Source organism: Syzygium oleosum, unplaced genomic scaffold, assembly GCF_021117445.2.
Source record: "Syzygium oleosum isolate NSW1041296 unplaced genomic scaffold, Sole_v2.1 Sole_v2.32, whole genome shotgun sequence".
NCBI lineage: Eukaryota > Viridiplantae > Streptophyta > Magnoliopsida > Myrtales > Myrtaceae > Syzygium > Syzygium oleosum.
The window spans coordinates 1,647,741-1,675,474 of NW_026607516.1; the positions used below are offsets into that span (position 1 = coordinate 1,647,741).

Sequence of the window (27,734 nt, forward strand, 5' to 3'; positions counted from 1 at the left end):
AAAAAACCTCTTAACAACGCTCGTTTTCTCCTGTATTTGCCATTTCCGACTATATGACTTTTCTCCTTCCAATTTATAGAGGTCCGAATTCGAACTTTGCAATTGGATCTGGTAGTTGTCATATCCATCTAAATCTCTGTCAAATCCCTTGAAAAACACGTCTAGAACATTCCCTTAATCTACACTATCAATCAGATTTTCTATTGACGACGGATTTTGATCATGCCATCTCACCGATTGCTTCGGCAAATTAGTCTTTGATTTTTGACATAATAATCTTGGAATACAATACTTTATTGCTACGAGTCAAGGTCTTCAATTTTGGAAACTCTAACGATCGTTGAATTTATATATCGAAAGCATCCGATGATAGGGTTTGATTATTTTACAGAACCATGCAAGATTTTGGTTTTACATCCTTCCTTTGCGGTTTTCAAACTCAGTAAAATTTGACTTGTATACCTGGAGACCCAAATCCAAAGTCCTACATAATTGAGATATTTAGTCCCTAGACACATAAATGAAAACATTAAACTACATTTGGGCAACAATCCTCTAAATCTTTAAGAGATACTTTCCACCAAACCTTAAATTTAACTTTGGAGAAAGGGATATTTTTGGTGGAATGCATAGGGCTAGCCACTACAAAAGAAACAAGAAAACTAAGCAAGAGGTTTTTAAATTAGAGCGATGCCAAGAACAACATGCAATTACGACAGCAACATATAATTGTATGATAATGTCAAGCAATAGACATTGGAGTCATCTACAGAATGCATACCTACCCACTTTTACTTGTTCTTGCTCAAATCCTTAAATTAAGAAAACCAAAAAAAGATAAGCAGATACTTAGATCAGTGGGATTGATGAATGTGTAAAGCAATATCTTTGGATCTGTCCCATTATCGATTTAAAGAGTCAAGGAGTCACATTCCCAAGATTGAAAATTGTTTTTTGGTAAAGCATTGTTAATGCTTGCTTTTGAGAAAGAGAGGGAGAGAAAGCGACGAAAAGGCGAGCGCAAGTTGCTGGACCGTCGTGAGCTTTCCTGAAGTCTTCGCACGCCCCTTGGCAACTTGCTAGTCTAGAAGGAAGGAAGAAGATGATAACCCTTGATCGATTAGGGTTAATTGCACACTTCCTTTCGATGCTTCGCAATGATCACTCTTGCTAATGTGTGTGCTGACAATTAAGTACGTAGCATATGTTTCTACCGAGTGAACGCGAGTATACCGTCGTGTTGTCGCTTTTATTCGATCTCATTCTCGGTTAAGTGTGGTATTAAATAGTCATGAGATGTTCGGTAGATAGTCGGTGCTGGTCTATAAATAACCGAGAATTACAAGCATATGGATAGAAGCCCTTCGATTTCCGCGCTTAAAGGCGCCACGCGATACGAATGAGCTAAAACGATGTGCTTAATTCAACCGAAGATTGGTGAAGAATGTCTTGAATTTTATACCTGGATAATTTCCAATTCCCTACTTTTGACGTGGTTATTTGAGCTTTGACGGATCGGGGAGCCGCGCGTGGTCTGGCGCGCACGATTCGGATAGGGAATACCACCTCACCGCCCCGATAACCTCCATCGCTTAAACAAACACGATACACACGGTTGGACGATACAATGTCGAGAACCTAGGGAAAACCAAGTGGCGAACCATCGCCGCGATCTCCGATCCCGACCCGGGCGGCTCCAATCTGACCGGCCGGACCCCTCCCCCCTCACCGGCCGAAATCTAACCTAGGATATCACCTGGCCCTAATCATAAAAAATAAATAATAATAATAAAAAAAATGACGCAAAAAATATATATATAAAAAAAAAATGTGTCACTGATGTTGAATACAACAAGGGGGACTAGGCCGGCCGTTCGAGGAAGTTAAGCGTTGCGCTCTGGGGCCCAAAGGCGGGGCCCAACACGGAGGGCTCTCAATTATTGAAGCCGTGGACCCGAAACGACGTCGCGACGCGGGGGCATCCGTCAATAAAACGGCAGCACAAAGCAAAGTGCGGAACACGGCGCGCGACGAAGCTCCCCCCCTCCTCTTCCTTTTTCGCTTGGTCAAGCTTGGCGTGCCGCGACACGCATTTATAAAAAACAAAAAAAACAACAACAACAACAAAAAAATTGAAATGAAAAAGGAAAAAAATAAATAAATAATAAATGAAAAAAAAAATAGCAAGTGGGGGTTTCTAAAGGGCTTACTTTGACCCTCAATTGTACCACCGCATTCCGCAGTCAAATTCAACCATCCACATTACTTTCTCCCCTAAATTTAAGAATTAAAAAAGCTTTTGTTATTTTTCTTGAAATTTCCTATTTTTTATTTTTTTTTAAAAATTTATTCTCCGACCGAGAAAATGATTTAACTTTTTCCCGGGTGGAACGTGCCGTCCCCAGGGAGCCACATGATTAAGCTCTGTGCCACCCCCGTGTAAATTTAGCGAAAAAGGCTATTGAGATTCGATTGATTAGAGGCACTAATAACAAAGGACGGTGTTTGTTGGGGGAGGAGGGGTTATGATTTATTAGTGGGTTAAGCATGCATTCGCAAAAGCGACACCGCGAAATCATTTCCCGGAAGAAGCATCCCCGATCGCTTGTTTCTCCCCTGGTCGGCCGTTACCGCCCCGTCGAGCTGCATTTCTCGGAATGCCGACGTCGAAGATGAGCCGGGCGTTATGTCGTCGGGAAAGAAAATTTCCCCGGCGACGAGAGCGCTCGACCCGGAAGTTTGGAATCGCGTGAGAAAATGACCCGGCCTAGCATCGAGATCGACACGAATAATGCGTGCGTGCTGTCGTGTCAATAAGGAAGACCTTCCTGTACAAATGGCTGCCGATTTTACTTTTCTTTATTTCCGTTTTGGGACCAAGATGGCTGCCGAATTGGATGACAAAGTGTCAAAGAATTTGTCAATTGAATCCTAGTCGGACATTGTTGTTGTTATCATTAATTATTTTTTTGTTTTTTGGTGTTCTTAGTTATATTTTATTTCCCAAAAACGAATGTGGGATTTGCCTCCATGTAATGTAATGGCAACTTTTGTTTTTTTTTTTCTTTCTTTTGGGATGGCTAATTGAGCAAGTGGGATTGATTCTTTGAAGTCGGTCTTTGCTATTTTCTTGGGAGCACTTAAAACCCTGGTTGAATACGTCCATACATTGTCTCTCTCCACGACTTTTCACCGGGTTGGAATCGTGGTCCAAACCCCCCTCTAGACTTTTAGTGATTAGTGTCTAATTATCCCTCTTTGCAAATAAGCCCCTTTTTAAAAAATATATATATTATACTTAAACACTAACAACAAAACCGATGAGAAAAGGAATCGCTCCATTTCGCAACATAGAGATTCAATTGAGTAGGAATTAAACTCGAGACCTCGCACATCGCTCGTGGCGAATCGTCCACATTGTTTTCACCACTTAAGGGACCCAGCGGAGGAGTTCGAATTGGTAATTTACACCAATGCAATAACGGAGACGATGTATGACAGAAGATATTGATGAGCAAACTCTTTTTACCCCCCCGGAAAAGAATGGATACAGATTAACCAAACTCAACAATGCACGCCTTTGTGCATCCGTTGTAGATTTTTTGTCCGGCCCGAGCCTGCACGAGATAAAACTGAATAAACCTTTTGCGTTATTCAGAGTAACCATGAAAGTTCAAAATCTCGAACGAGATATGAAGGGTGGAATTTCGAATTTCTAGCCCATCGACATACCTACATGAACTTAGGGATTATGATACAATTTGGTCCCTGAACTTTGGCCCGACGTGCAATTTCATCCCTGGACTTTTAATCTGTTCAGTGTGGTCCCTGAACTTTGGCCTAACGTGCAATTTCGTCTCTGAACTTTTAATATGTTCAGACTTTTAGTAAATATTCAATCCAGTCCCTATTAGGTTATATGAAAATATCCAATGTTATCATTACATTGGTTCAAATTTAGAGACTAAATTGAACATTATCGAACAAATTATATATTCAGAGACGGCATTACACGTTCATGGACCATTTGTGTCGTTTTCCCACGAACTTATTACCTCTTTAGCTCAAACATAATAATTTATTTAATTTTTCATATCAATTCTTCTTTTTTTTTTTAAATTTCAACTACTTGATATCAAATTCTATTTCACTAAAAGCTCACACCTCCATGAATTCCCAATACCCTTGGGAGCAAATTAAACCTTTTTCATTTGCTTGGTTGGAGAGATCCCCCAATTCATGATGGAAAACTCCCACATGGGCACTCTCTTTCTTTAAATGATGGAAAATCATTTTCAAATATCCACTGAATAAGGTATTTAAAGGGAGGGGCCCTTTCTTCTTCTTCTTCTTCTTCTTCTTCTTCTTTTCGAATTATTAAAGGAGACAGGGAAATTTGCTAGTCCGGACAATGTTCACTGAATAGTTTGGAGCACTAGAATGGATGCTAAGGTCTTCCCATCAAGTCATAATCAACTTGAAAAATCAGTTTTCATGCTATTAATATGATTTGTGATTGATGGGGGGGAGTGCTGTCAAATATGCACATGTATGGCTATCGCAACGCGTTATAATGCCACCTCTTAAATGCGCCCGGCTTTAAGAAAAAACACGGGTCGGGTCGGGTCGGGTCGGGTCAGGTCGGGTCTTTGTGCCGGTATAGAATGCTCGGTTTGAATCGTGGTTACACCAGTTCGCTCGGATCCGAAAGTTGGAGATCGACGAGCTGGCCGACGTGTCAAAATGTCAACAAGTCGCTCCATACGAGGCACAAATGCCCAAGATATAAACTTGTCATAGGTTCGCTCACGAAGGCTCGAGTTTATGATCGCACGAGAAGCAATGGTGGCCCTTGTTTGGGCTGCCATGCTCGATCGTGAGAAACGTGAAATAGAATGATACACTCGTTCTGAACCGGTCCGATAAATTCGATCTATCATAGTTCGAATCCGAGCGATTTTTTCGCCATTAAGCTCTCGAGAGAAAATCGAAAATTGAATAATGCGTGCGACGTCATTAAGCCGCTCTCAACATGTATTAAAAGGCACATACCCATACACCTAATCTTCTACGTACTAACAACTAGTCTTCTGCGACCCACAATTACATAAATTGCTCCTTTCATTATCATCACGAAAACTTTGGTAATGGCTTTGTCCAAAGCAAAACATTAGGTGACAAGGACCGCCCTAAACACAACCTAATCTTTGTCTGAAGATTAGGAGACTTCTTGAAATTCGACATCGTCTACAAGTAATCGTCGGAAATTACCCAGTAAGTATTAAATCTATTGTACGAATACCAATTAAGTCGTTAACCTTTCGATTTTTGCCAATTTAATTCGAAGTTTGTACGAAATTTCAATATAGTCTTTACGGCTGATTTTTGTCAGAAATCGCTAACGTGGCGGTCCGGTCATCGCCGGTCATCCTGTAGCACACTACAGCATCAGTAATTTCCGGCAAAAATTAGTTGGGTGGACTTCATCGGAACATACACGAGAGACAAGAAGCAAACATATCGAGTTTTCTGGGCCGAGTCTTTGAGAAATTGCTCGCGAATTAAACGTCACATTAGACCTTTACTTGTTGTACTTGACATCGTGATTTCCGCCGGAGGCCGCCATGTCTGCATAGTCGTTTGCTTAATCAAACTAATGACTTTTTCGCCATTTTTTAGTACATTTTGTCCCCCTTAAATCAAACGATGGATGACCATGTCGTCGATCTTAGCACTCTAAATGCTTTTACTAATTATATTCCTTTGCCGGTTCATAAAGCCTCACAGTTTGACTAGCCAAACTCATTGTACAGACACCAATTCAGACCTAAACATTTTAATTTCGTCAATTTAGTCGTAAATCTTCGCGCGAAATTTCAATGAAATCTTTTCAGTTGACATTCGCCGGGAATAGCTTTCGTGGCGATATGCCACATAGGACGGCTGACAATGACTAGACTACCACATCAGCAATTTTCAGGGAAAACTAACCGAAATGACTTCATTATAATTTTACGGAAAGATTTGCGACTAAATCGGCGAAATTAAAAAGTTTATGACTGAATTGACATTTGTACAATAGGTTATGACTGAATTGACATTTGCGAATTCGTACAATGCACATCTCTTTATACCAAATAATTGCCGGTAGTGGTCATGTTGTTGTAGGAGAGGGATTAATCTTTTGATTCGATCGTTCGGATTTCCATCTCCACGAGGATCGGCAACTTGCACATCTCGACACATCGATACCTTCGACTATCTCCGTTGACTCGTGCCGGAACGGGTCCTCAAACGAATCGTTTCATAATCCAAAGTCCGAAACCCGCCACGGTTAAAACTTTGCTACAACATGTCCATATCACATGATCAAATTGCTATCTTCCCAAACGTCGCATTGCATCACGCATACATATTCGAGAAAGCAAAGTCCATACAGCCCTAGTCAATTCCTCACCCACATACGTGTATCATGTTATCTTCTCACATGTCACGTTACATCATATTCTACTTCATTTACTGTATATTTCCACGATTGATGTCGTCCAAATTAAAGAATTCAACTCGAATTGAGTCGAAAATGTCAATATTGCTCCTGACATACGTAACCACGAAGCTGAGGTGCAATTGCGAATAGGACCTAATACAAGAGCTAAAGCAAAAAACAATCCGAAGAAAATAAAAAAAAATTTTGGACATCGTCACGACAAGAACCAATGAAAATTTGGCCAAGACCCGCCGAATAATCTACAATTTCATTAGTCAAACACAGGGCCAAAGCCACGGACAAACCCCTGCGAAATTTCTGCGATAATCGTCAATATATAATTTGGGAAAAATTGACACAAGTGATTCCTAAACTTTGATTTAATATGTAATGTGATTCCTGAACTTTTAATTTATTCGATGTGATCCCTGAACTTTTAGTGCACGTTCAATTTAGCCCTTTAACTATATGAAAATATTCAATGTAGTCCTTCCATTAATTCAAGATTAGGGATTGCACTGAACATCTTTAATTGAACATATACCAAAAGTCTAATGACCACATTAAACAAATTGAAAGTTCATGGACCACATTGAACATTAGGCAAAAGTTCAGAGACCAGATTAAACAAGTTAAAACTCCAGAGACCGTATCATACATTGAGCCAAAGTTTGAAACCATTCGGGTCATTAACCCTATAATTTGCAACATAAACCACTTCCACATCTGAGTAATTAATAAAAAAAAAAGGGCAGAGGGAGGAGAAAACAAATACCCACAATGGGTACTATAAGAAAACGGGGCGTCGTACTTATCCTAAGCAGTGACAACACGGAATTTGCCATTTCCAGGAATTAAAATATTCCATTAGGAAATTAATTGATCGCCAATAATGGACGGGACCGAAAAAAGCTGATATTAATATACTGTGGGGAGAGGGAGAAATTAATAAATAAAAAAATAAAATACATTAACCCTTTTTTTTGACAAGACCGAGGCGGGCATGAAAATGAAAGGGGAAGGGAATAAAATAATTTATTTTAAAGAAATAATAATAATATGGAAAAAGAAAAAAAAAAGGAAAGGAGGAGGTCGGTTCCTTGCACCCAACGCAATTTCTGATTAACCCTATTTTTTGATACGAGATAACGACACAAACAGTTTCTGAATTTTAGTTCAACGTATAATAATTTGGTTCTTGAATTTTTAATTTGTTCAGGATAGTCCCTAACCAAAATGCATATTGGACCAAAGTTCAAGGACTATTTATATCATTTCCCCTTTTAATGTCTTTAATTTAGTTTAGTTTATTCCAATTATTAAGGCGATGGTGAGCGGCGGCCAATCACATTTTTAATTTTTCGTAATTAGCATTAAACATCGAGGGAGAGAAAAAATAAGGTAGAGCGGTCCGAATTATTTGTTAAGATTTTTCGGGTCGAAAAGTTTAGTGGTGTGTGGCGACATTAATCTAAGATAGGATGATGTCTTAATTTCTTGCGTGGAAGGATGGGGAGGTTCGGGTTCGGGTTCGGGTTCTGGTTCGGATAGACGACCGCGAGCGGATAAGAACGGCCTATTCTCATTCTCACTTCTCGCCACAAAGGAACCGCATTTTCTCTTCCCCCCCACCATCTCCACTTTCTCTCTAAACTCTCTCTCTCTCTCTCTCTCTCTAGAAAGCTTGTCGCTCGCACTAATTCCATTCGCTCTCCCTCTCTGCACTTGGGTGAAGCAAACGGAGTGCTCAGTCTTCAAGCTGGCGATCGAAAATCAAGACACCACAGTCCGCGAAATCAAGCCGAAGAACCGCAGGATCATGGTACCGTGCGAATCGTTTCTTGCTCTTGTTGTTTTTCCCGTGCTCTGTTCTCGTGCTTGCTTGGGGGAAAATGCTGTTTTTTGTCGACCGGGGCTTCAAATGGGTCTCGGGTTTTCGTCGTTTTCAATCTCCTTTCGGAGGCTGCATTGAGCTTGAAAGAAACCGGGCCTTTTCTTGATGTCTGTGTTTTGGTGTTCTTTATCTGCTCTGTTTTTTCTCTGAAAGTGAACTCTGTTTTCTCTGCTCTTCTTTTTTTTCTTTTTTTTTTTTGAAAGGACGATCCGGATTCTTTCCGGGCTCGCTGATCGTCCTTCCGGTGTGGTTTTATCCTATGTTTTGTTTTTTTGTTGCTTTTCGAGTTTCGATTGATGTGGGTTTTCTGTGGTTTTCTTGTATTGGATTGTTGGACGAAACAGGGTGCTGGAGGTCCGGATGATGACGACAACAGGTGGCCGCCATGGCTGAAGCCTCTGCTGAGCGAGAGCTTCTTCGTGCAATGCAAGACGCACGCCGACTCGCACAAGAGCGAGTGCAACATGTACTGCTTGGACTGCATGGACGGAGCTCTCTGCTCTCTCTGCCTCCTGTCTCACCACAAGGATCATCGTGCCATTCAGGTCCCAATCCCACCATATCTCTCTCCGCCATTATTTCGTGAGATTTTCTTGATACGATTCCCTTTTTAACCATTTTCGTCTGGGTATTCATCTCGCTTGTCAATGCTAAAGTTTTGTTGCCCGACTTGGGTCCAGCTCTTTCCTTTCATGCTCGTTAACTCCTTTTTCTCCTCTTTTTAACAGATTACCCAAATTCGACATTTTTAGCTGATCCCCTGAATCTTTTGATTATCTTAGCATTAAAACCGCTTCATCGCATCTTTCTAATTTACACGCAAAACCAAAGTTACCCTTTTTTCTTCTTTCCCCACTCGGCTCCAATAAAGTTGTCATTTTTCATTCGCTTGCTCATATTTGAATAAGCTTCACAAATCTGCAAGTTTCGGCTTTACGATCATCTGATGGCTTTCGTGGTTGATTGTGCAGATAAGGAGGTCGTCGTACCACGACGTGATCAGAGTGTCCGAGATACAGAAAGTGCTGGACATAACTGGTGTCCAGACCTACATCATCAACAGCGCCAGGGTCGTGTTCTTGAACGAGCGACCTCAGCCCAGGCCCGGGAAGGGCGTCACCAACACCTGTGAAGTCTGCGAGCGCAGCCTCCTTGATTCCTTCCGTTTCTGCTCTCTCGGTTGCAAGGTAACATCAAACGAAATTCAAAGCACAAGAAGAAAAAAAAAGTTTCGAACTTTTCTTGCTTTCGAAACAGTTTGTTTTGTTTGGTGTGCCCAACCAAGAAAATGAAGGGCATTTAATGAAGAATTTTTTTTGCCGAAAACACAACGATTCAACAGCTGTCTACTGCTTCATTTGATTGTTGCCAAAATGCACATTTATTTGGAATTTTTTTTATGCAAGATTCTTCTTTTAATGTCGGAAATCTCAGAAAAAAGTATTTGCTTGTGTCCTGTTGCTTTGCCAATGAAGACTAGAGAGAGTTCAAACCTTTTACCCGATCAGTCCGCTTCTCTGAATTCAAGAATTGCATTTTGATCAAAACTTGTGCTAGGAAGAGACTTTCGATTCAAAGAGGAGATTTGGGTTTCTGGGTCAAATGAAACATTTCGTCAAAAAAGAAACTTCTCATTCAGCTGGTCAAATTTTTCAAAAATCGCTCCTTTGAACGACGACGGGTATTGCTCAGAAGCGATTAATTCTTCGTTTCTTCATTTCAGATTGCTGGGACATCGAAGAACTTCGTCAAGAAGCCGATGAAGCCGAAGAAGCAACGAGCGATGGCCACCGACTCCGAGGAGGAGGAGGAGGATTCGTACAGCAGCAGCAACAGCGGCCGCCGCCGCCACCACCACAAGAGCCCCCACCGCGGCGGCCGCCACCACCACCACCACAAAGTCCACAGCTTCACGCCGTCGACGCCGCCCCCGACGGCCACCAACTTCCGGATCACCAAGCGCCGGAAAGGGATCCCCCACCGAGCCCCGATGGGCGGGCTCATCATCGAGTACTGATCGCCGATCAGGCCCTCCACCGCACCGCGGATTACGAAGTCAACGCCCAGCAGCCACAAGGTCCCGCGATTCCGTACCCGAGCTTCTCACCAAAGAGAGGCCGGTATGGTGGATGGGGCCCCCCCTCCTCTCTCTCTCTCTTTCTAGACTTTTCTTTTCTTTTCTTTTCTTTTCTTTTTTTCCCCACTTTTCTTCTGTACATAGAAGCATAAAGAAGAAATAGATAGATAGATGGATGGGGGTGAAAGATGCAAATAAGACAATATATCAAGGACCACGATGCAAAGAAAGAAGAAGAAGAAGTCGTGCTAATAGCAATAACAAGCCATATAGTTGATGAAGTGAGCTTTTATTAGGGTTTTAGAGTGAGGGCTTCATACATATATATAATAGGTTTTGTAATGGGGTGAGAAATGTGAATATGGATGTTTTGTGGGGTCTCACTTCAAGCTCACCATCTCTATAGAGAGAAGCAAGGAAAAATGCCCCCCCACCCCCAAAAAAAAAAAAGAGGCAAATGTTCTCTCTATCTCCTCACTTCGGAGAAGGAGCATGTAGCCCCAACGACAATGTTATATGTATGTGTGGATTGGAAGTGAAGTTGCAAAAAAAAAAAAAAAAAACAATGGTTTACTAATTTTCGCGTTTTTTTTGGGATGTTTCCAAGGCTCCAAACTTCCATTTCTAGAAGTTCTCTCGTCGTTTCTTCGTTTCATTTTCATTGCTCTAATGGAGACGATGGTAGGAATCGGAAGACGTCCCATTTTCTCTTTTTAGGGTTAAATATCTGCGAGAGAAGATTCGCGACGTTCGTGAATACGCGAATCGTGTCGATCTGCTAGGAATAGTCCCGGGAGGGGGGTGGGGGGCCCACGGCGGCCGCCCGAGGCAGCGTGTGCGGTCAAAGCCATGAGGGGTTGCTGTCGGGAAGGGGGTGACGTGTCGGGACGCGATTGGCGGGCGGAAATCTAAGTTGTCCGGATTCGGAGGTAATCGAGATATTATATGGGGACGCCAGCCGCCCCCCTCGGCATAGTCCAAGGTGGTGGTGGTGGTGGTGCCGCTTTTGGCCCGCCCCGGTGGGGTCCGCTGGCGGAAGTGAGTGGAGGTGAACTCGGGCGTGGGGTCCGGTATTGTCGTTTGGGTGGTTAGGAAGTCCGGGGCTTCCGTTTCGGGTGCGGAAGTCGAGCTTTTCTTCGATCGTGTGTGTGTGTGTGTGATCCCGATGCTGCACGACGTCGCCCCCACTAGTCGTCGTACGTTGCCATTCGAAAAAGGTTGGGGGGGGGGGGGGGGGGGGGGTTTAGAAAGCTACGGACATTGGTCCTAAAGACTGATATTTAGGACAAAAGTGGTGGGGAAATTCATGTTCGCGGCGATAATCTGATGGGCATATTCGGTCCACGCAAAGACCCGCTCGTCGAGAATGCTCGGGTCTTGGATCGACGGATCGGGTTTTCGGGATGTCGGGATCTTGAGAGTCCGAGAGAACATGAGACGGGACATGAGTACCCGTCCGTCCGAACTTGACGCGCGTTCGATTATCTACCTCTCGGAGAAGTTAGGGAAAGAGGGCCCTTCGGTTTTTTTCCTCCGTCTTCGATGAGGTGACTGTTTTTCGGGCAGAGTTTTCGACGGTTCTTAGCCCTACGGTACATTGATAGGAGGTCTGATTGAAGAACATAAATGGTGTGACATCATTGTATTGACTCATTAAAGTATTGTTCGCTTTGGTCTGTCTCATACCGAGTTCTCACGGTTTTGTCCTTTGGCGTACAAGTGGGCACCTTCTCAGAAGGCCACCCATCTCGGTAGTGCGCTTCCATCTAAGCACGCTTAATTCTGGAGTTTCAAAGCTAAGCATTACTGTTACATCAAAAGGCGCAATCCAAAATTAATTTTAGTTTTCATGTATATACACTCCAAAATTAGTCTCCTCCCGCTAGATTCATTCCTGTCCTTTTCGTCATCCTAAAAGTCTGTCGAGAGCCACTCATTATCTGTGCCCTCTGGCCTCGGCAATCACTTCCCACTTACGTCGGACCTGATCATTACATACAAGTAAGCCGAGCGAAAGGGTTGATATTGCTATGGGGGCGTTGAACGTGATGGTTTCCCATCACGGTCCACGTTGCTATCGATCTTGTTTCCTCTGTTTTGGGTCAATCTTCTTGTTTTTTTCACCGTAAAAAAGTGGTGCGAGAGTGAAATTTCCACCTTTTTGACCGATTGCTTTTGCCCCTTTTTTTCACTCCCCGTCATAATAATAAACGTTTTACGTGGGGGGATGAAATCACCATGCAACACGAGATTCGCCGTGCGCGGCCTTACCTGACGTACCACCTGAAAACCCTTCATTTTTTTCCTTTTGCTTTCGCGTGCCAACTTTTGACCCCGCATGAATTAAAAGCACACTCGAGAACTTAAATTATGCATACAAAAAAAAAAGAAAAACACTAAGAAAACGAAACGACATATTCATCGTCTCGGATTTTCGAAAAATCAAGAAACTAACTTGACGTAGAAGTACCGAAAACTTCGATATTTGAAGCCCGTATTTAAAGTTCCCCGGTTTAACAGTGTAAAAAAGTGAAAACGATCGCGCTTTTCCTTTTCCTTTAGGTTGGAGGGGAATTCTTCTCCGACCAATTCTATGATTAGCGATTATTTCATCTGCTAAGGACAGCGGGCGGTGAATAAAATCTGTAAAGAGGGGTATCTTTATTCAGGGATCGTTTCGGAAAGAGTGAAAAGTAAGGAAATGGTGCTTCTCGCTTTAACGATAGAGACACGAAATGAAAGACTACTGGAAATTGATTAGAGGAAGTTTTTTTCCGTCGAAAAACGAAGGACGATACGGTCAACTTGAAATCTGAACCAAATCCTCGGTCTAAAAATTGGAGGAAATTTCCTCCAATCTCTCTTCTTCTTCTTCTTTTTCCAATTAGTGCGCTATGATTGTCAATGCTCATAAGATTTAATCAAAGTCATAATTGCAAAGAAAATTTCCTTCGGGACGAAGCCGCCACGTGCGAAACCTGGACGGAATCGAACGGACCCGCCCGCACACGTGCGGAGGGGGGGGGGGGGTTGAGGGGCTGTTTTTACCGGTATTTCCGGTAAGGGGCATCTGGGCCGCTGGTCCGAAGAAAGCGACCGGAGCGACACGTGGCCTCCTCCCTGTCTCCATCTACTTCTCTCGGGATGGGGGGGCAAAGAACACGGGGGCCGTGAACCGCCACGTGTGGGTGGGGATCCCAGGGCACCGGGGGGCTGGGGACCGTACACCGCATCGCCACGTGTCGGTAGGCGGTGAAATCAATGTGCCACGTCGAGACATTCCTTAGGGAGCAAGGGTCGCACGCCCTTTCTAGGCGAAAGGTGTGCGGGGGGGACCGGTAGAAAACTTGGGGGGTGCTTTAGCGGCGGGTGCACGAGAGCCCGCTTCACATGGACTGTTAGATGAGATCGGACTTACTAAATCGGCAAGTCGCTACTCTTTCTTAGTCGATATGAACCTGATAATTAGCTCGCGTTCGATGCCCTTCGGTAACTGACAGTGTGATCACAATCCCTTGACTTCGAGACTGGACTTTTCGAAAACTAACGTGAGATTCCTTGTTGTCCCTAAATGGGTTCCGATTCCAAGACCTTGGAATTTCCCCGCTTGGGATCTCCGGTGCTTACGCCACGAGATCTTGTCATTAGAGAGTACGTAAGTGGCAAAATGTAGCTAAACTAATTTCTTCGACCCGTAAAGGAGAAGTCGAACTCGTCGTGAACAGAGGAGCCGAGTTGCCTCTCGAACCAGAGTTCACCTATCTATTGGTCGCTTTTCTCCAAACCCACATGATCGTAATCTTGTTCACGACCGCTCTGAAGTATTCTTAGTCAGAATACGATGTTCCAATGCACAAACTATTCGGTCTCGAACAATACGATGCTCCAAATCGAATATCATTAATAAGCGTCTCGGAGAATTACATCGATGAGGCACGAGTCGCCGTCATACTTCAGATAAAAAAAAAGGATCCGCCATTTTTTTCCAATATTCTATGTAATAATTGAAGTGGTTGCTTGCTCCTCGTGATGAATGGCATGTTCCTTCCCCTAAACTTTCGGGATAAGGTAAAGGTGGTCAGTGAGAAAAGCCCATTAAAAGCGAAGACATCCTCGAGAACGGGAGAAGGAAAATGGACGAGCAGACATGATGAAGTAGTGTTCGGGGATCCGTCGCAATCGCCGTGTCCCAGAAACGACGGCGAATTTGCAGGTGGCTGGTGGGCCCACCCACCTCCCCAACGACGTGTTCAAAAACGACACGGCGAATGGGATGATGAGTCGCCCTTTCGTCCCGAGTTTTGTAAGAGAGAGTTGGCGACGCACGGGTCTTCTTCGCGACGTGTTCTCGTCCGTCCCAATTGGGTGCGATCGCACGTCCGACTGAAAATTGTCCCTAGCGAAAGGTTAAAAACAGGGTATAGTCCAAAGAGAACGGGGGAAATATATAGATTCAAGAGAATTGAATGTAGATAATCATCATGACGACGATTTTACTATTGATGTGTAAAGATCTGTTGGATTTCAAAAGACGATGAAACGACACCTTAGGCCGATGAAGAGATCGTTTTTCACTAGAAATGCATTCCCTCGATCTTGGCATTAAAAGACACCCGACAAGGTAAATATCTTTTAGGTTTGATACAGTGTGAATTTCGTTCTTTTTATCTTTTTTTGGTTTGTGGGCCAGTAAATTGAGTTTAGGCTTGATCATTTGATATATGACCCCTAAAAGAGTTGGCTAGTGGATGCTTGTGAAGTCGCGTGACGATGCTTTAAATTCTATCTTAGAGCGTGCTAAGGGAAGTGCTTGAAATATATACAGAAATATTCTTCATTTGCCCATATTGTTTTTTTTTATTTTTATCTCAAGATCATTACTAATCGTATTCTACGCCTACACCAATCTCACTGACGTCGGGCACTGTATAGCTCACTTCAAGAATCATTGCATTATACGCCGCACCGTAATATCTGGTGTAGTCGAGGTGTAAGTACCGGCATAATCGCTCACGGTGGGAGATCAGCCAATTGTCAACCGATGTATCGAAAGCCTCCATCGATATAGAAAAAAAGAATAAGATGAATCACATCTAGCTATCCCCTCCCTCGTCATGGCATGTTGCAAACTCGGTCACTAATCCCCATAGAGCGTCTGGGTTTTGCTCTATAGCAGCATTTTGTCTCGATTGCAGTGTAAAAACACGGAGGCTTTCCAACACGGAATAGATGGACCGACCATTACATGCATCGTTTACCAAGTCTCTTTTGGGGGTTCTATTATAGAGCAAGAAACTCTCACTTTATAATATTCACGAATTCAGTATCCATCTTGGTTCGATCTGATTGGCTGACGATGTTGTGTCAGGTCACCAACATTTACCTAATCTGCTATTACAATAATACACGCGGCCCACACGCAGAGTTCCAGCTAGAGGCTTTGATTTTGAGCATTAGGTCATTCATGTTTTGACAATACTTAGCGAAGAATACGTTAACACAAGAACTCTCATGCAGCAAAACTTCGGCAGATTGCAGCCGAACGCCTCTGAATGCTTCTTCTGAAGATATGTTGCAGAGATTACCTGTTCCTCTCGACCATTCACTGATTAGGATCCGTTGGTTTAAAGGAATGGAACTAATTCGACATGAATAACTTCTCCAAGATATCGATTCCTCGAAAAACCCGTGTTTTCCGCTCTGTCGGGATACGGGGTATAAATACAACCTTTCGACTTAGAGATAGGTTGAAAAATCGATCGTTCGCCGAGACAAGATATAATCGCAACTCCAACTTGCGCATTGTCTGATTCATGAGGTTATCGGGTACCAGGTGGGGAGCTATTTCATCGACTCGAAGTTTTCTAATTCAAGTTGGATTTTCTCGCCGAAAAAGAAAATCCTGATGGATGGGAGATATAAATAATCCAAGCAACTGCTGATCCCACACGACAAGTCCACCATCCAGCCATCGAAATCAATTATAAGCATGAGATTAGGAGGCAATGTTCTGAGGTTTGGTTGTCCAACTTGCTAAGTTTGGGATCAACAGCATCTCATGCTTTTGGTCGTGTGTTGGGGCCCCATTTGGAACCAATCAATCAATCAAGAAAAGAGAAAATTTAAATCATGAAACTCAGATAAGAACAACTACCATCACCCCCCATTGAATATGCTAAGAAACCCTAAAGTGGCTTTTTCCTCTTTTCCTTTTCCTTTTCTCTTGCTTTGCTTCGTCATATATAATACAAAAGTGATGATGATGCAAACACTTCCCTACCAATCTCACTGGTTGGCTCGGTGCAATCCCACCACCGCCTTTTCGCCATTATAGCTTGAGGCTGAATGATGAAGGATACTCTCGGCACAAGTTGGGGGGACCTGTCTCTCAATGTGGACTTGACTGCCCCCATATGATGTTTGTGAAAAGCTCCAAATGAGAAAAAGAGGAAAGGACAAGCTTCTCTATTTCTACTTTCGTCACCTAATTGTTCTCGTTTTGTCCCATTGACCCGGTTCGATTATTGCTGTGTAGCCCCTATGTCGATATGTGCAATTTTCTGCCTACTTGAATTGTTCGGCGGACCTACCCAATACAACTCGTTTGATGTATCGAAGGTCAGGGTCCAAAATGGACCCTAATTATGTGGTAATTTCGTTGTTTCTTGTCCCGAGTCGGCCGTTAAGAACCTGGGTCCCCAATGAAACAAGCACCTTAAAATCTAGCTGTACATAGTCGATGTTGTATTATTGCACGAGAATTTCGCAGGGAATAAGATGAGTTATGTCACTACTGGTATTGAAGCTAGCATTCGATATTTGGGACGCCAAAATGCCGTACCACGAAAACTTTAGGAAATGCCAACTTCATTTGCTTTTCAAATCAGGAAAAGTAGAAGGTTGGACGATCGAGGGAGGAGATGGTCCATAAGCGATCACTTGATATGCCAACGCGATATCTCTCATCCGACCTCGTATCCTAGTTTTGAAGGATGTTTAAATTCCGTGGAACGTCGGCGCAGCTCGTCGTATAATATAAGCATTGAGTAACATGGTAATCTCTTACCATATTGTGACCTTTGGGTTAAACCTTGGGAAAAAGATGTGGTTCTTGGAGTTGCAATGGAGGCCCATGATCATTTGCCGCCGTGATCCCCAGAGGACGGACTCTATCTGCTTCACTCTTCTGGGCCGGCTCAAGGCCTCAGAAAGCTACAACTCCATTGAAGATGATCTTTCCTTATAAACTCAACTGCTGATAGCTTTCAATAAAATCTAAACTTGAACCTTGATTTTGACTTCGATAAAGCTTGCATGCCGAAACCAAAGCTTACTTCATTGCTTACCGATTCCTTCTGTCCCATCATTTAAAGTAGCGCGCTATCTCGACGAGGGACAGAATCAATCCAGCCATTGACAAAAAGGCGAATAATGGCAAAGCTGATCGTGACCATTTAGCTGCAACTCTCGTGCACTCGAGATACCTTTCGTAGAGCAGAAGTATTAAAAAGAGGTTTTTTAAGATATAGCGCGATACTACACTCATCAAACTTGCTACCAAGAAATACATGCGTGTCGTTTAGCACTTTTGCGATCATCAAAAATAAATTAAAGAGCAAAGAAAAGGATATGTTAACCGAAACCAAACAAGCTCGATGAAAGTAAGATAACATTTCTCTTCACATAGTTTCGTCTTCCTCGACGACTCCTCACGTGATTGGAACAAACAACAAAGGAAATCATATGGGGTTGTGTTAAATCGATGTTACCGCATGCCATTTATCTTTAAAAAAACAGATTATACGATTCCTTAAATACAGTCTTCTGAACACGTGACGTCGTACTGCGTACTTGACGCCATTCGAGTGCAAAAGGTTTTCCTGTCCTTTGTGTTTTTTCCCCTCCTCTTTCAAGTTTGAATCCCATTCATCGTTATCGAGGTGGGCATTCATGTCGCTGGGTACAATAATAGCACTCGTCGTAATGGTCAACAAAGTGATCAGCTTTCGGTGCTCTCCGCAAATCTCGTGCAGCTCCTGTGACCTCTTCCTTTCAAGCTCGAGTCTCAAAGCATACTGACCCCATTCCCTAAAACTTCATGTGTGCACAAGGGGTTTTGACAACTACTCAAGTTTAACCAAAAGCATGGTAAATTGTACATATCAAAGCCACGATTGATAGGACTTAATAAGCATCCAAAGGGACCTCTTAAATATTGTTCATTTTACAAAAGTAGATATTTTCATATGACCTTGAAGATTGTTTGGCTATATCTTATAAAACGAGAAGATGCATGCGATATAGCATTGTCGTTGGCCTATACTATTCCTTCTTGAGAAATAACAACTTTTCACATGGTTCATAGTCAACGATTTTAAATTATATCTTCGACACTCGAGATTGTACCATAACTTTTCATCCCAAGACATAATTTTGGAACAAATATGAACAAGAAAGTGGGATCTCACATATTGAAAGCCATGATGAATAAACAAGAAAAAAAGTCTCACAAACTAAGAAACCCTCCAATTCAATCCAAACCTAACCCATTTCTCACCAATCTCCAGTCCTCAGAAAACTCCACCATCACCCTCTCTCTCTCTCTTACACATACTAAGTGTAACCTTGCTTGTACCTGCGAAAGAGGTCCTCGGTCTTGGCGTTCCTAAAGGCACAGCACCCGATCAGATAGACCCAGATCAATGCCACGAGAGTTATGAGCAAGACGATGTCGGCTCTCCTCCATTCTTTCTTCATATTGGCGAGCAACCCAGCTTTGCACGAGTTGCAATTGTAGCAGAGCTGGTTCTGGTCGTTGCTCCAGTTCAGGCAGTCCATGTCGGCGGCCGTGTTGATCGGGCTGATCCAGTACGTCGGGTTTATGAAGGTGTACCCGCACTCCGTCGGTGGCTTGCAACATCCCGACTGTTTGATAAGAAAGAAAAAAGGATAAAGATTTGAAAGATAAAAGAGCCGAAAAAGAACAAACTGACGGTAAACTCGAGGAATATTTGGAAAATGAAGATAATAGCACATGGCTCGAGAACCTTTAAACTCAGTTTCGCTTTACTTTTTGTCTCTCTTGTTTTTTCCGTTCATCGTTCTTCAAGAACCACCCTAGCCTAAGATGCTTGTTAAGCTCTAGGAATTAACTAATCAAGAACGACCTGGCTCAAGAAAACCCTAGGAAGAAAACCTTAATCGATGTTGCCTAAGCAAATGCGTCGTGCTTAGCGTGCAACATACAAATTTGTAAATCGGTCTTGATATGCTTATCGCTATTCCCCATCTTAACTCATGTATCAGCATTCAGAAGATCGGGAAGGAGGTGGTCTGTGCACTGTATACTTTGGAGTAAGAATAATGGAAAAGAGTTGTTTTGGAAGGTTTATACGCAAAGTGGTGTTCTTGTTCTTTGGTTAGAAACAAGGTCGCAACAAAGTCACGACCATTGAAGCATTTCTCACAAGCCAACTTGAGTGGAAACATCATTTTCGGAAGAATGAGGACAGATTTTTACATGGCTAAAATTACCTGTAACGGATTGATCCTGGCATTAAAGAAATCCTGAGCCATCCTATAGCTCTGGTTCAACTCGGGGCACATGCTGGTGGAGCTAAGGCAGCTCCTAATGTTATCCCACTTGTATGAGCTCTTGACCCGCCTCCTTAGCCAACTAGAGTAGTCGTTCAAATCGTACTCCAGGTAGGCCCTGCTCGGCTCCGGGTGGCCGTGGCCTCGCACCGTCACCATGTACACGAACACCACCAGGCAAGTGAGCAGCACTATCATGACCAGCATCGCCACGAGGTAGAATATCAGGAGCCACTGGATCCTCCAGATCCCCCCGATGAAGCCGGCGAGCGCCACCACGAGGATCAGGACCCCGATGATGATGACCGGCCATTGCAAGATTTTCACGCATGAGTTGTCGGCCTGCGTGGCCAACCAGATCCCCGCCCCGATGACCGGGATCGATAGGAGGACCGCCACGAAGTTTATCGCCCCGATCACGTTGTTGCTTAGCGCCATAATTATTTCGTTTCAAGAAAACTACGCACGCCAAGAAGGGATTTAGGGCTTAAAATTTAGGATGCCAAGGCAGATTTGTCATGGAGATTGATAAGAGTAGAAGGTATGGTACAGTGATGGAGAGAGATGTTGAAATTTGGATACAAGATTGAGCTTTTTAGCTGTCCACCGCACTTGCTCTGTGGGAATCCTTACCTTGGATGCATGGAACAGCTAAGTAAAGTCATGATGAAATGATATTGTTTGTATATATGTGTTTCATGTTGATTGTTGGGTTGCTTCCATACGTCAAATCACTTTAGGACAGCCTTTTGAAAAAGGAATACCGTGTATAGAGAGACGTGAAAAGATTTAAATGAAAAAATAAAAATAAATGGAAACTAAAAGTAAGAATTTAATTATATGAAGATAAGTGAACCCATGGCTTTATGCATCAAATCCAGGTTCAGTCCTTAATCAACAAGGAAACGAAATAGTGGAGAAAGACGCGCGCACGAAATTAGTTGTGCAGAATCTGATTCTAATACAATGTTACAAAATGAAGCTAAAAGCTTAAACTAATATATTGAAAGAGGTCATATTTATATAAAGATAATATAAACTCCACGATCAATATAAGTGGTAATTCAACGAAAGGACAGGAAATTGCTCTCCATGAATCATGATATCCCTTCTTTGAGAAAATTACCAAAAAAGTTCTAAACCTTTTGTAATTGTGCCAATTCAGTCCTAAATCTTTTTTTTTTGTCAATTCAGTCATAAACCTTTTACAATTATGCCAATTCAGTCCATCCGGCCACTTTTGGCTGGCCGGCGCTGACGTGGACGCCGGCCGGCTGACGTGGCAATTTTTTTATTATTTTTCGAATTTTTTTATTATTTTTTCTTTCTTTTTTTTTCTGGCATATCTTCTTCCCCGGTCGCCGGTCCGGCGACCGGCGAGAGGCTGAGGCCGGCGAGGTCCACCTCGCCATATCTAGGCGAGGCTCGACCTCGCCCGGCGACGGCGAGGCCGCCCAGATCTGGCGAGACCTCACCGTCGCCATGGCCGGGCGAGGTCGAGCTCGCCAGGCCATGGCGACGGCGAGGTCTCGCCGATCCGGGCGGCTCGCCGGCGACGGCGAGGCCTCGCCCGGATCCGGCAAGTTCGACCTCGCCTAGATCTGGCGAGGCCTCGCCGTCGCCGGGCGAGGTCGACCTCGCCCGGCCATGGCGAGGTCGACCTCGCCCGGCCATGGCGAGGTCGACCTCGCCGGCGACGGCGAGGTCGGCCCTCGCCGGCCATGGCGAGGTGGACCTCGCCCATGGCCGGCGAGGTCCACCTCGCCGGCCTCAGCCTCTCGTCGGTCGCCGGACCGGCGACCGGGGAAGAAGATAGGCCAGAAAAAAAAAAGAAAGAGAAAAAATAAAAAAAAATTGAAAAATAATAAAAAATTATTAAAAAAAGTTGCCACGTCAGTGGCCGGCAAAAGTGGCCGGATCAGAACTGATGGTACAATTGCAAAAGGTTTAGGACTGCAATTGATAAAAAAAAAAAGGTTTAGGACTGAATTGGCACAATTGCAAAAGGTTTAGGACTTTTTTGGTAATTTTCCCCCCTTCTTTTGATGCACATTCTCGCTTGAGTTCATTTTCAACGGAACATACGCATAATACATGGTGCTAGAGCTAGAATGACTCTAATAAAATGTATGGCCTTAAATAAAATGCGGATATTTGGCTTCTGCTTAGCTGATTCGATTTCAAGATTTAAATACAAGCTGCTTATTTAGCATACTTACAGACGTATGCCAGATTATAAGCATTCTTTAGGAGGGTGGGTTTGGGCGCCTCAAACAAATTTATCAATGGAATAAAGCTATTATCAGGAAGCTAACATGGATGTTGCTCGTGAGAGCTGGCTCTCTATGGATTTGCCTGGATCAAAGCACATATGCTGAAGCACAGAAGTTTCTGGCAGATAACTTCATCTGCTTCTTCCTCATGTGCTGGGAGGAAATTCTTGAAGTTGAGGGCTGACATGAAGCCTCTGATTCAATGTGTTGCTGGTGTGATGGCAAAGAAACTTTGCCAGGTACAGGCTCTTCCTGCGACAATTGATTTTGTTAGAAACCCTGCCTCCACAAGTAATTTGGTGACAAAGTGGATTATTACATGTCCTAAGGCGACGATTGGGCCCACTGATTTGCAGGGGGACAAGGACGTTATTTAGGTTTATGTTTTGGTTTATTTCGTTGGGGAAGGGGGGAGGTTCCGTGCTTATAGAAAAAGGAGAGAAAAAAGGGACGAAAAAAAGCAAATGGAACTCGATGCTGTTAAGAAATTTACGAGTAAATAAAATTGGTTTCAGAGGATTGAGTGAAACCATGTAGTGATAAGATACCCATCCCTTTTATCATTAAACGATAAATAGAAAGTGTATTAATGATTTGTTATAATGGTATTTGAAATAAGTCGTGTTGTCATAAATGTCACGTTGATGAGTCGTGCTGTCATAAATATTTAAGATGAGTCATGTTGTAATAAATGTTTTTAGGATAAGTCATGGTATTGTAATAAATGTTTTAAGATGAGTCATGGTGTTGTAATATTTTTAAGTCATAGGTGTCATAGTGTGAAACCATATGTTGTTATTAGACGTTAATATGCCTACGTAACATTGCTTGCCTTTCCTTACCCTTATGCCTATAAAAGGCATAGTTTGTAATATGTTGAGACAGGCTAGCCTTCAGCAATAAAATCGCGTGTTTGTGTGCTTAAACAATTAAAAGTTAATTATCTCTTATTCTCTTCAAATTTATGTTTGGTATTACAGATCTTACAATGGCAAGATAATATATTATCCTGGCAATATGCTTTGCACTCGCTTATATGAGGATCTTGTGCATTAGAAAGTGAGGCCAGTAGGCCTTATGTTTAGAATGTGGATTTAACTGGATGCTAAAAGTCGGTCCCGACAGTGTAAAGCCTATGAAAGGCACCGCGAGAGGACTAAATACTTTTATTTGCTAAACTATTGTTTTGAACATAGCCCCTTTAAGGGAAAATTACCAAAACAATTCTAAACCTATATAAAGTTAATATCTCTCTTATTCTCTTCAAATTTATATCTGGTATTAGAGATCTTACAATTACAAGATAATATATTATCCTGGCAATATGCTCTATACTCGCCTCTATAAGGATCTTGTGCATTAGAAAGTGAGGCCAGTAAGCCTTATGTTCGGAATGTGGATTTAACTAGATGCTAAAAGTCGGTCCCGACAGTGTAAAGCTCATGAAAGGCACCGCGAGAGGATTGAATTCTTGTATTTGCTAAATTCTTGTTTTGAACGTAGCCCCTTTCACGATACCAGAGCTAGTGAATGTGTCACCTATGAAAGTCGTGGAATTCAAACTTAAAGATAGATACTAAGAAGGGGCGATGCATTTTCAATGCCAGGTTATCACTGGTTATCGTCGATGACATGGCCTATCCACATGTTGTTGGCGTAAGCAGAATGGTCAAGAGGGCCTTTGCAGCATGTGCAGAAAGATAAACATTGTCTAGATCAAAGAAATTCGATATGTTGATGGAAAGAACCTTTGAAATCTTTAACACAAGTTGCCTAACACTAGAGAGAATCAGATGCTGCGGGTGAAGATCTCCAGCGCGATCCTCTCACTTGTGAGTTTTGGCACCATAGTGGCATTATACAACTCTTGTTCTCTCACAATTTTCAGCTCCTCCCACCTTTCTTTTTTCTTTTGATTTGCAAAGTACTCAAAGCTTATCCAGGGGAGAATAAAAGAGGAAAAAGATTTCAATGTCTCTGATGGAGTCATGCCATATACTCACACCCAGCTGCAACTACATTGGCCTTGGACAACAACAATGAAAGCATTCCTTACTTTCAATGGACTCCAACCATAGTCAACAAACCAGCATCCCCTGGGAAAGAAAAAAGAAGCAATTGAATGGGGCAAAAAAGGAGAGATGGGAGCCAAAAGAAAAAGAAGAGAGCACAAAAGCAAAAGAAAGGAGAGGAAGAGAATATAACCCCACACCTTCCTCTTTCCTAGGCTGTTCCAACTCAGCTGCTTTTCAGTTTTGCCTCAATCCTCAAATGTCTACCTTTGTCTCTGAGAATTTGCCCATTAACACAAATTTGACAGTTAAATCACTCCCTGCTCAGACTCAGAGCCAGTGGAATGACCCACGAGCCACAAGCCACAAGCCTTCCAGGTATTCTTTGCTTCTTTCTGGTTAGTTGATGTAAAGACCATGTGAGGACTGTCTCAATTTAATAGCATCTTCTGAAACAGTTTAAAGGTTTTCTTCTCTAGCTTGTCCAAAAAGTGGAGGAGAATTTCCTAGAGTCTCCCAGTCACTCTACTTATGATCAAATTATGGAGTCTCCAGGATACCCCAAAACTTGGATTCCATACTTGACCACTAAAGATTGCTCACAAGGTCTCTGCAGCTTTTACTGTCCTCAGTGGTGCTATGTTGCTTTGCCTCCTCCACCAACTTTTCCATACTCAGATGATGACAATGCAGGCCCAACTTTTTCCCCACTCGTCATAGCAATCATTGGAATTTTGGCCAGCGCTTTCCTCCTAGTGAGTTACTATACCCTCATCTCCAAGTGCTGTGGCAGCACCAGCTCGAGAAGAAGAGAAATCTATGACCTGGATGTGCAACTCGAAGAAAACAGCCACCCGCCGGACCAAGAGCCATGGCAGGTCGCGACGGGGGGATTGGATGAGGCCCTGATCAAGTCGATCGCGTTGTGCAGGTACAAGAAGGACGATGGTGGGCTAATAGAAGGGACCTGCTCAGTGTGCCTCGGTGAGTTCCAGGAGGATGAGAGCATTAGGCTCTTGCCCAAGTGCACTCATGGCTTCCATGTCCCGTGCATCGACACGTGGCTGAAGTCCCATTCGAACTGCCCGTTGTGCCGCTCCGATGTCGCTTTTTTCGCTCCTAGTGCTTCACTGGCTCCGACGCCTGCTCTTGCGACCGATGGAAGCTCATCAGGAAATGAATCCTTCCCAGAGATCCACCAGGAGGAAAGCCAAGATGATAATTCACCGGCCGCACAAGATTCAGGCTCAGCCCACAAGACGGCACAAATGAGTAACAGTCCTAAGATCCCGTTGCCGATTTTTAGCGATTTGGGGAACCCTGAACGCACGCATACCGTAATTGAGGTGAGGGAAGGAAGCTCACAGTTGCAACAAGTCAGGAGATCTTTTTCCATGGATCACTCGTGTCAAACCTGTGTTTCGATCGCCGCTATATCGCTTCAGGCAAACGGACAAGAGCGGCTAGTCATCGGAGCGGACGAGTGCACAGGAAATGCAGAAGCAGGACCAGTGAAGCATTCACTAGGGGAAGAAGTACCAAAGGCTGATATTAAGAGAAGGCTCTTGCACTTGCACTGTGTATCTGGAGTGAGTCCGGCAGCGTTGAAGAGATCGTTTTCAAGTGGGAGGATTTCCTTCCTCTCTCGGCACGGAAGGCTGAGGAATGCTACGATTCCTGTCTAAAATAAATGCAAGTGGGACAACGCAGAAGCTGAATTTAGCGCATTTTGTTCGTGCGGAGAGTGATTGCTGCTGCATCATCAGTTTGGTGCGTAATTTCTTAGCTCCATTAGCGAGATGGTTATATATATATATGCCTACGAAAGTATGAATGCCATGGCTGTCATGGCACTACACTGTCATGAGCATCGAGCTACAGTTGACTAGTGAAGGAATCCAGCAGCCAATTGTAAGGTTGATCATTGCAAGAAATATATGCTATTTCAGCTGAAAGGAGCATGCTTTATAAGGCGTATTAAATTTTCTAGGTCCAGCATCCAGTTGAACGGGCTGAGCTTGAAATTATCCAAGCCCCGTCCATAAAAGAATCAAAAGATGGGCCCAAACCCAATACTTATATCAAAGAGTTTCCCTACTACTGCTGCACACCAAATCACCATAAGTTCATATAGGGTGGAAAAAAAAACACAAAGCTTTCGAAAATCAAATATGTCAGAAAGAAATCCGAGAATAGTCGAGTCCACGATCGAAAACGCCGAGCTTATTTCCATATCGGCTACCTCGTGTATGTCACTCTTCTATTCGACATGCTCTTTTGTATGTTTCGTCTCGCTGGATGGTACGGTCGATATCATCAATTGAAACGTAAGGAATATGCCACCACGGGCTTTTCGTCGCGAGAGTTTTTAATTTTCAAATTTTGCTGTAATCTCCCGACAAAGATATGCACTCCTATATGCACTCCAAAACCATCCACTACATGCCAATCGTTACAAGACAAAGTATGAATTATGATGGGACATTAAGTAGAGTGTTGCTTCTTGGGAATGTATAGGCGAATGTACTTGCATGGATTGTCTAACCTTTTTGCAAAATATCCAAACATCATCATTAACTCCCCGGTTTCTCCTCCATGGTTCTATGTTTAGTCCTCGTCAAACAAGAATTTTTTTGTCCAATCAAGGCACAATCACTCCCTCTAGAGAGAGAGAGAGAGAGAGAGAGAGAGAATGAGAACGAGAATGAGGATGGGGTTTTTATCATCATATGTCTCCTAGTGGTAGGCAAGAAGACACGAGCCTTAACGGCGAGGGCATATGGATTTTCCATCACGCATGGAAACAAATCTGAAGACTGATATCCAATTATGAAACCCTGCATAAGAAATAAGGCATCGATCCTGCATAAGAAAAACCCCACATCTTTTCATCTCCCCCGATCCCACAAACCATCACCACTTTCCCCTGTGCAATTGGGACACACATGTTCTTGCAATGGATCCATTGCTTTTTTGAAGAAAACTTTGTGGAACGATGATGGTATCTTTCAAAGTCCATGCACAGCACGCTTCGTGAACGCAAGTACATTCCCTAGCATCGAGCCTGGATCTAGAAACCCACGCGAGACACGGTAACCCGGCAGAAAAAAACAAAAAAAACAGACGACCAGAGTCGAATGGACATGATATCTGTAGCGCTCGCTTACACGGGCATTAATCTTCGTATATATGGAAAGACATTTAACCTAGGCGAGAGAATGGGAAGCATGTGAAATTCTTTTGGGCTCATTCGGTGACAAAATCATGTGGGCAAAGTTTAGGGGACGACCATGTTCACATCTTCGTTATCGCCATTGGCGATGGATCTTATCCTCCACAGAAAGGGTGACCAATTGGAAGGATGCCGTCCATTTTAAGGTCGAGCACAGGAATGTGC

At 43.3% G+C, this 27,734-nt stretch overlaps 3 protein-coding genes and 1 long non-coding RNA gene across 5 annotated transcripts; 2 read left to right on the forward strand and 2 right to left on the reverse strand.

The window, feature by feature from the left end:
• The first annotated feature begins 8,081 nt into the window (after positions 1–8,081).
• LOC115685444 (protein RGF1 INDUCIBLE TRANSCRIPTION FACTOR 1-like) lies at positions 8,082–10,870 on the forward strand. Its single transcript, XM_030610523.2, has 4 exons — positions 8,082–8,309; positions 8,726–8,926; positions 9,353–9,568; positions 10,105–10,870. The coding sequence occupies exons 1-4, from the start codon at positions 8,307–8,309 to the stop codon at positions 10,396–10,398; spliced, it is 714 nt and encodes a 237-aa protein (XP_030466383.1). The 5' UTR covers positions 8,082–8,306; the 3' UTR covers positions 10,399–10,870.
• Positions 10,871–18,815: 7,945 nt separating this feature from the next.
• LOC115669293 (protein TORNADO 2) lies at positions 18,816–20,719 on the reverse strand. Its single transcript, XM_056304620.1, has 2 exons — positions 19,993–20,719; positions 18,816–19,383 (listed from the first exon to the last, which is right to left on the reverse strand). The coding sequence occupies exons 1-2, from the start codon at positions 20,488–20,490 to the stop codon at positions 19,072–19,074; spliced, it is 810 nt and encodes a 269-aa protein (XP_056160595.1). The 5' UTR covers positions 20,491–20,719; the 3' UTR covers positions 18,816–19,071.
• Positions 20,720–24,057: 3,338 nt separating this feature from the next.
• Positions 24,058–24,678, reverse strand: LOC130135418 (uncharacterized). Its single transcript, XR_008814814.1, has 2 exons — positions 24,538–24,678; positions 24,058–24,421 (listed from the first exon to the last, which is right to left on the reverse strand). It is a non-coding gene; the product is annotated as an uncharacterized LOC130135418 (long non-coding RNA).
• LOC115685360 (E3 ubiquitin-protein ligase Os04g0590900-like) lies at positions 24,387–26,319 on the forward strand. Of its 2 annotated transcripts, none has more exons than XM_056304618.1 (2): positions 24,387–24,715; positions 25,269–26,319. In XM_056304618.1, the coding sequence occupies exons 1-2, from the start codon at positions 24,387–24,389 to the stop codon at positions 26,020–26,022; spliced, it is 1,083 nt and encodes a 360-aa protein (XP_056160593.1). In that variant the 3' UTR covers positions 26,023–26,319. The 2 variants fall into 2 exon arrangements, 1 of the variants encoding a protein (XP_056160593.1); XR_008814813.1 differs by lacking the exon at positions 24,387–24,715 and adding an exon at positions 24,954–25,092 and having other exon boundaries at positions 25,269–25,402.
• The last annotated feature ends 1,415 nt before the right edge of the window (positions 26,320–27,734 follow it).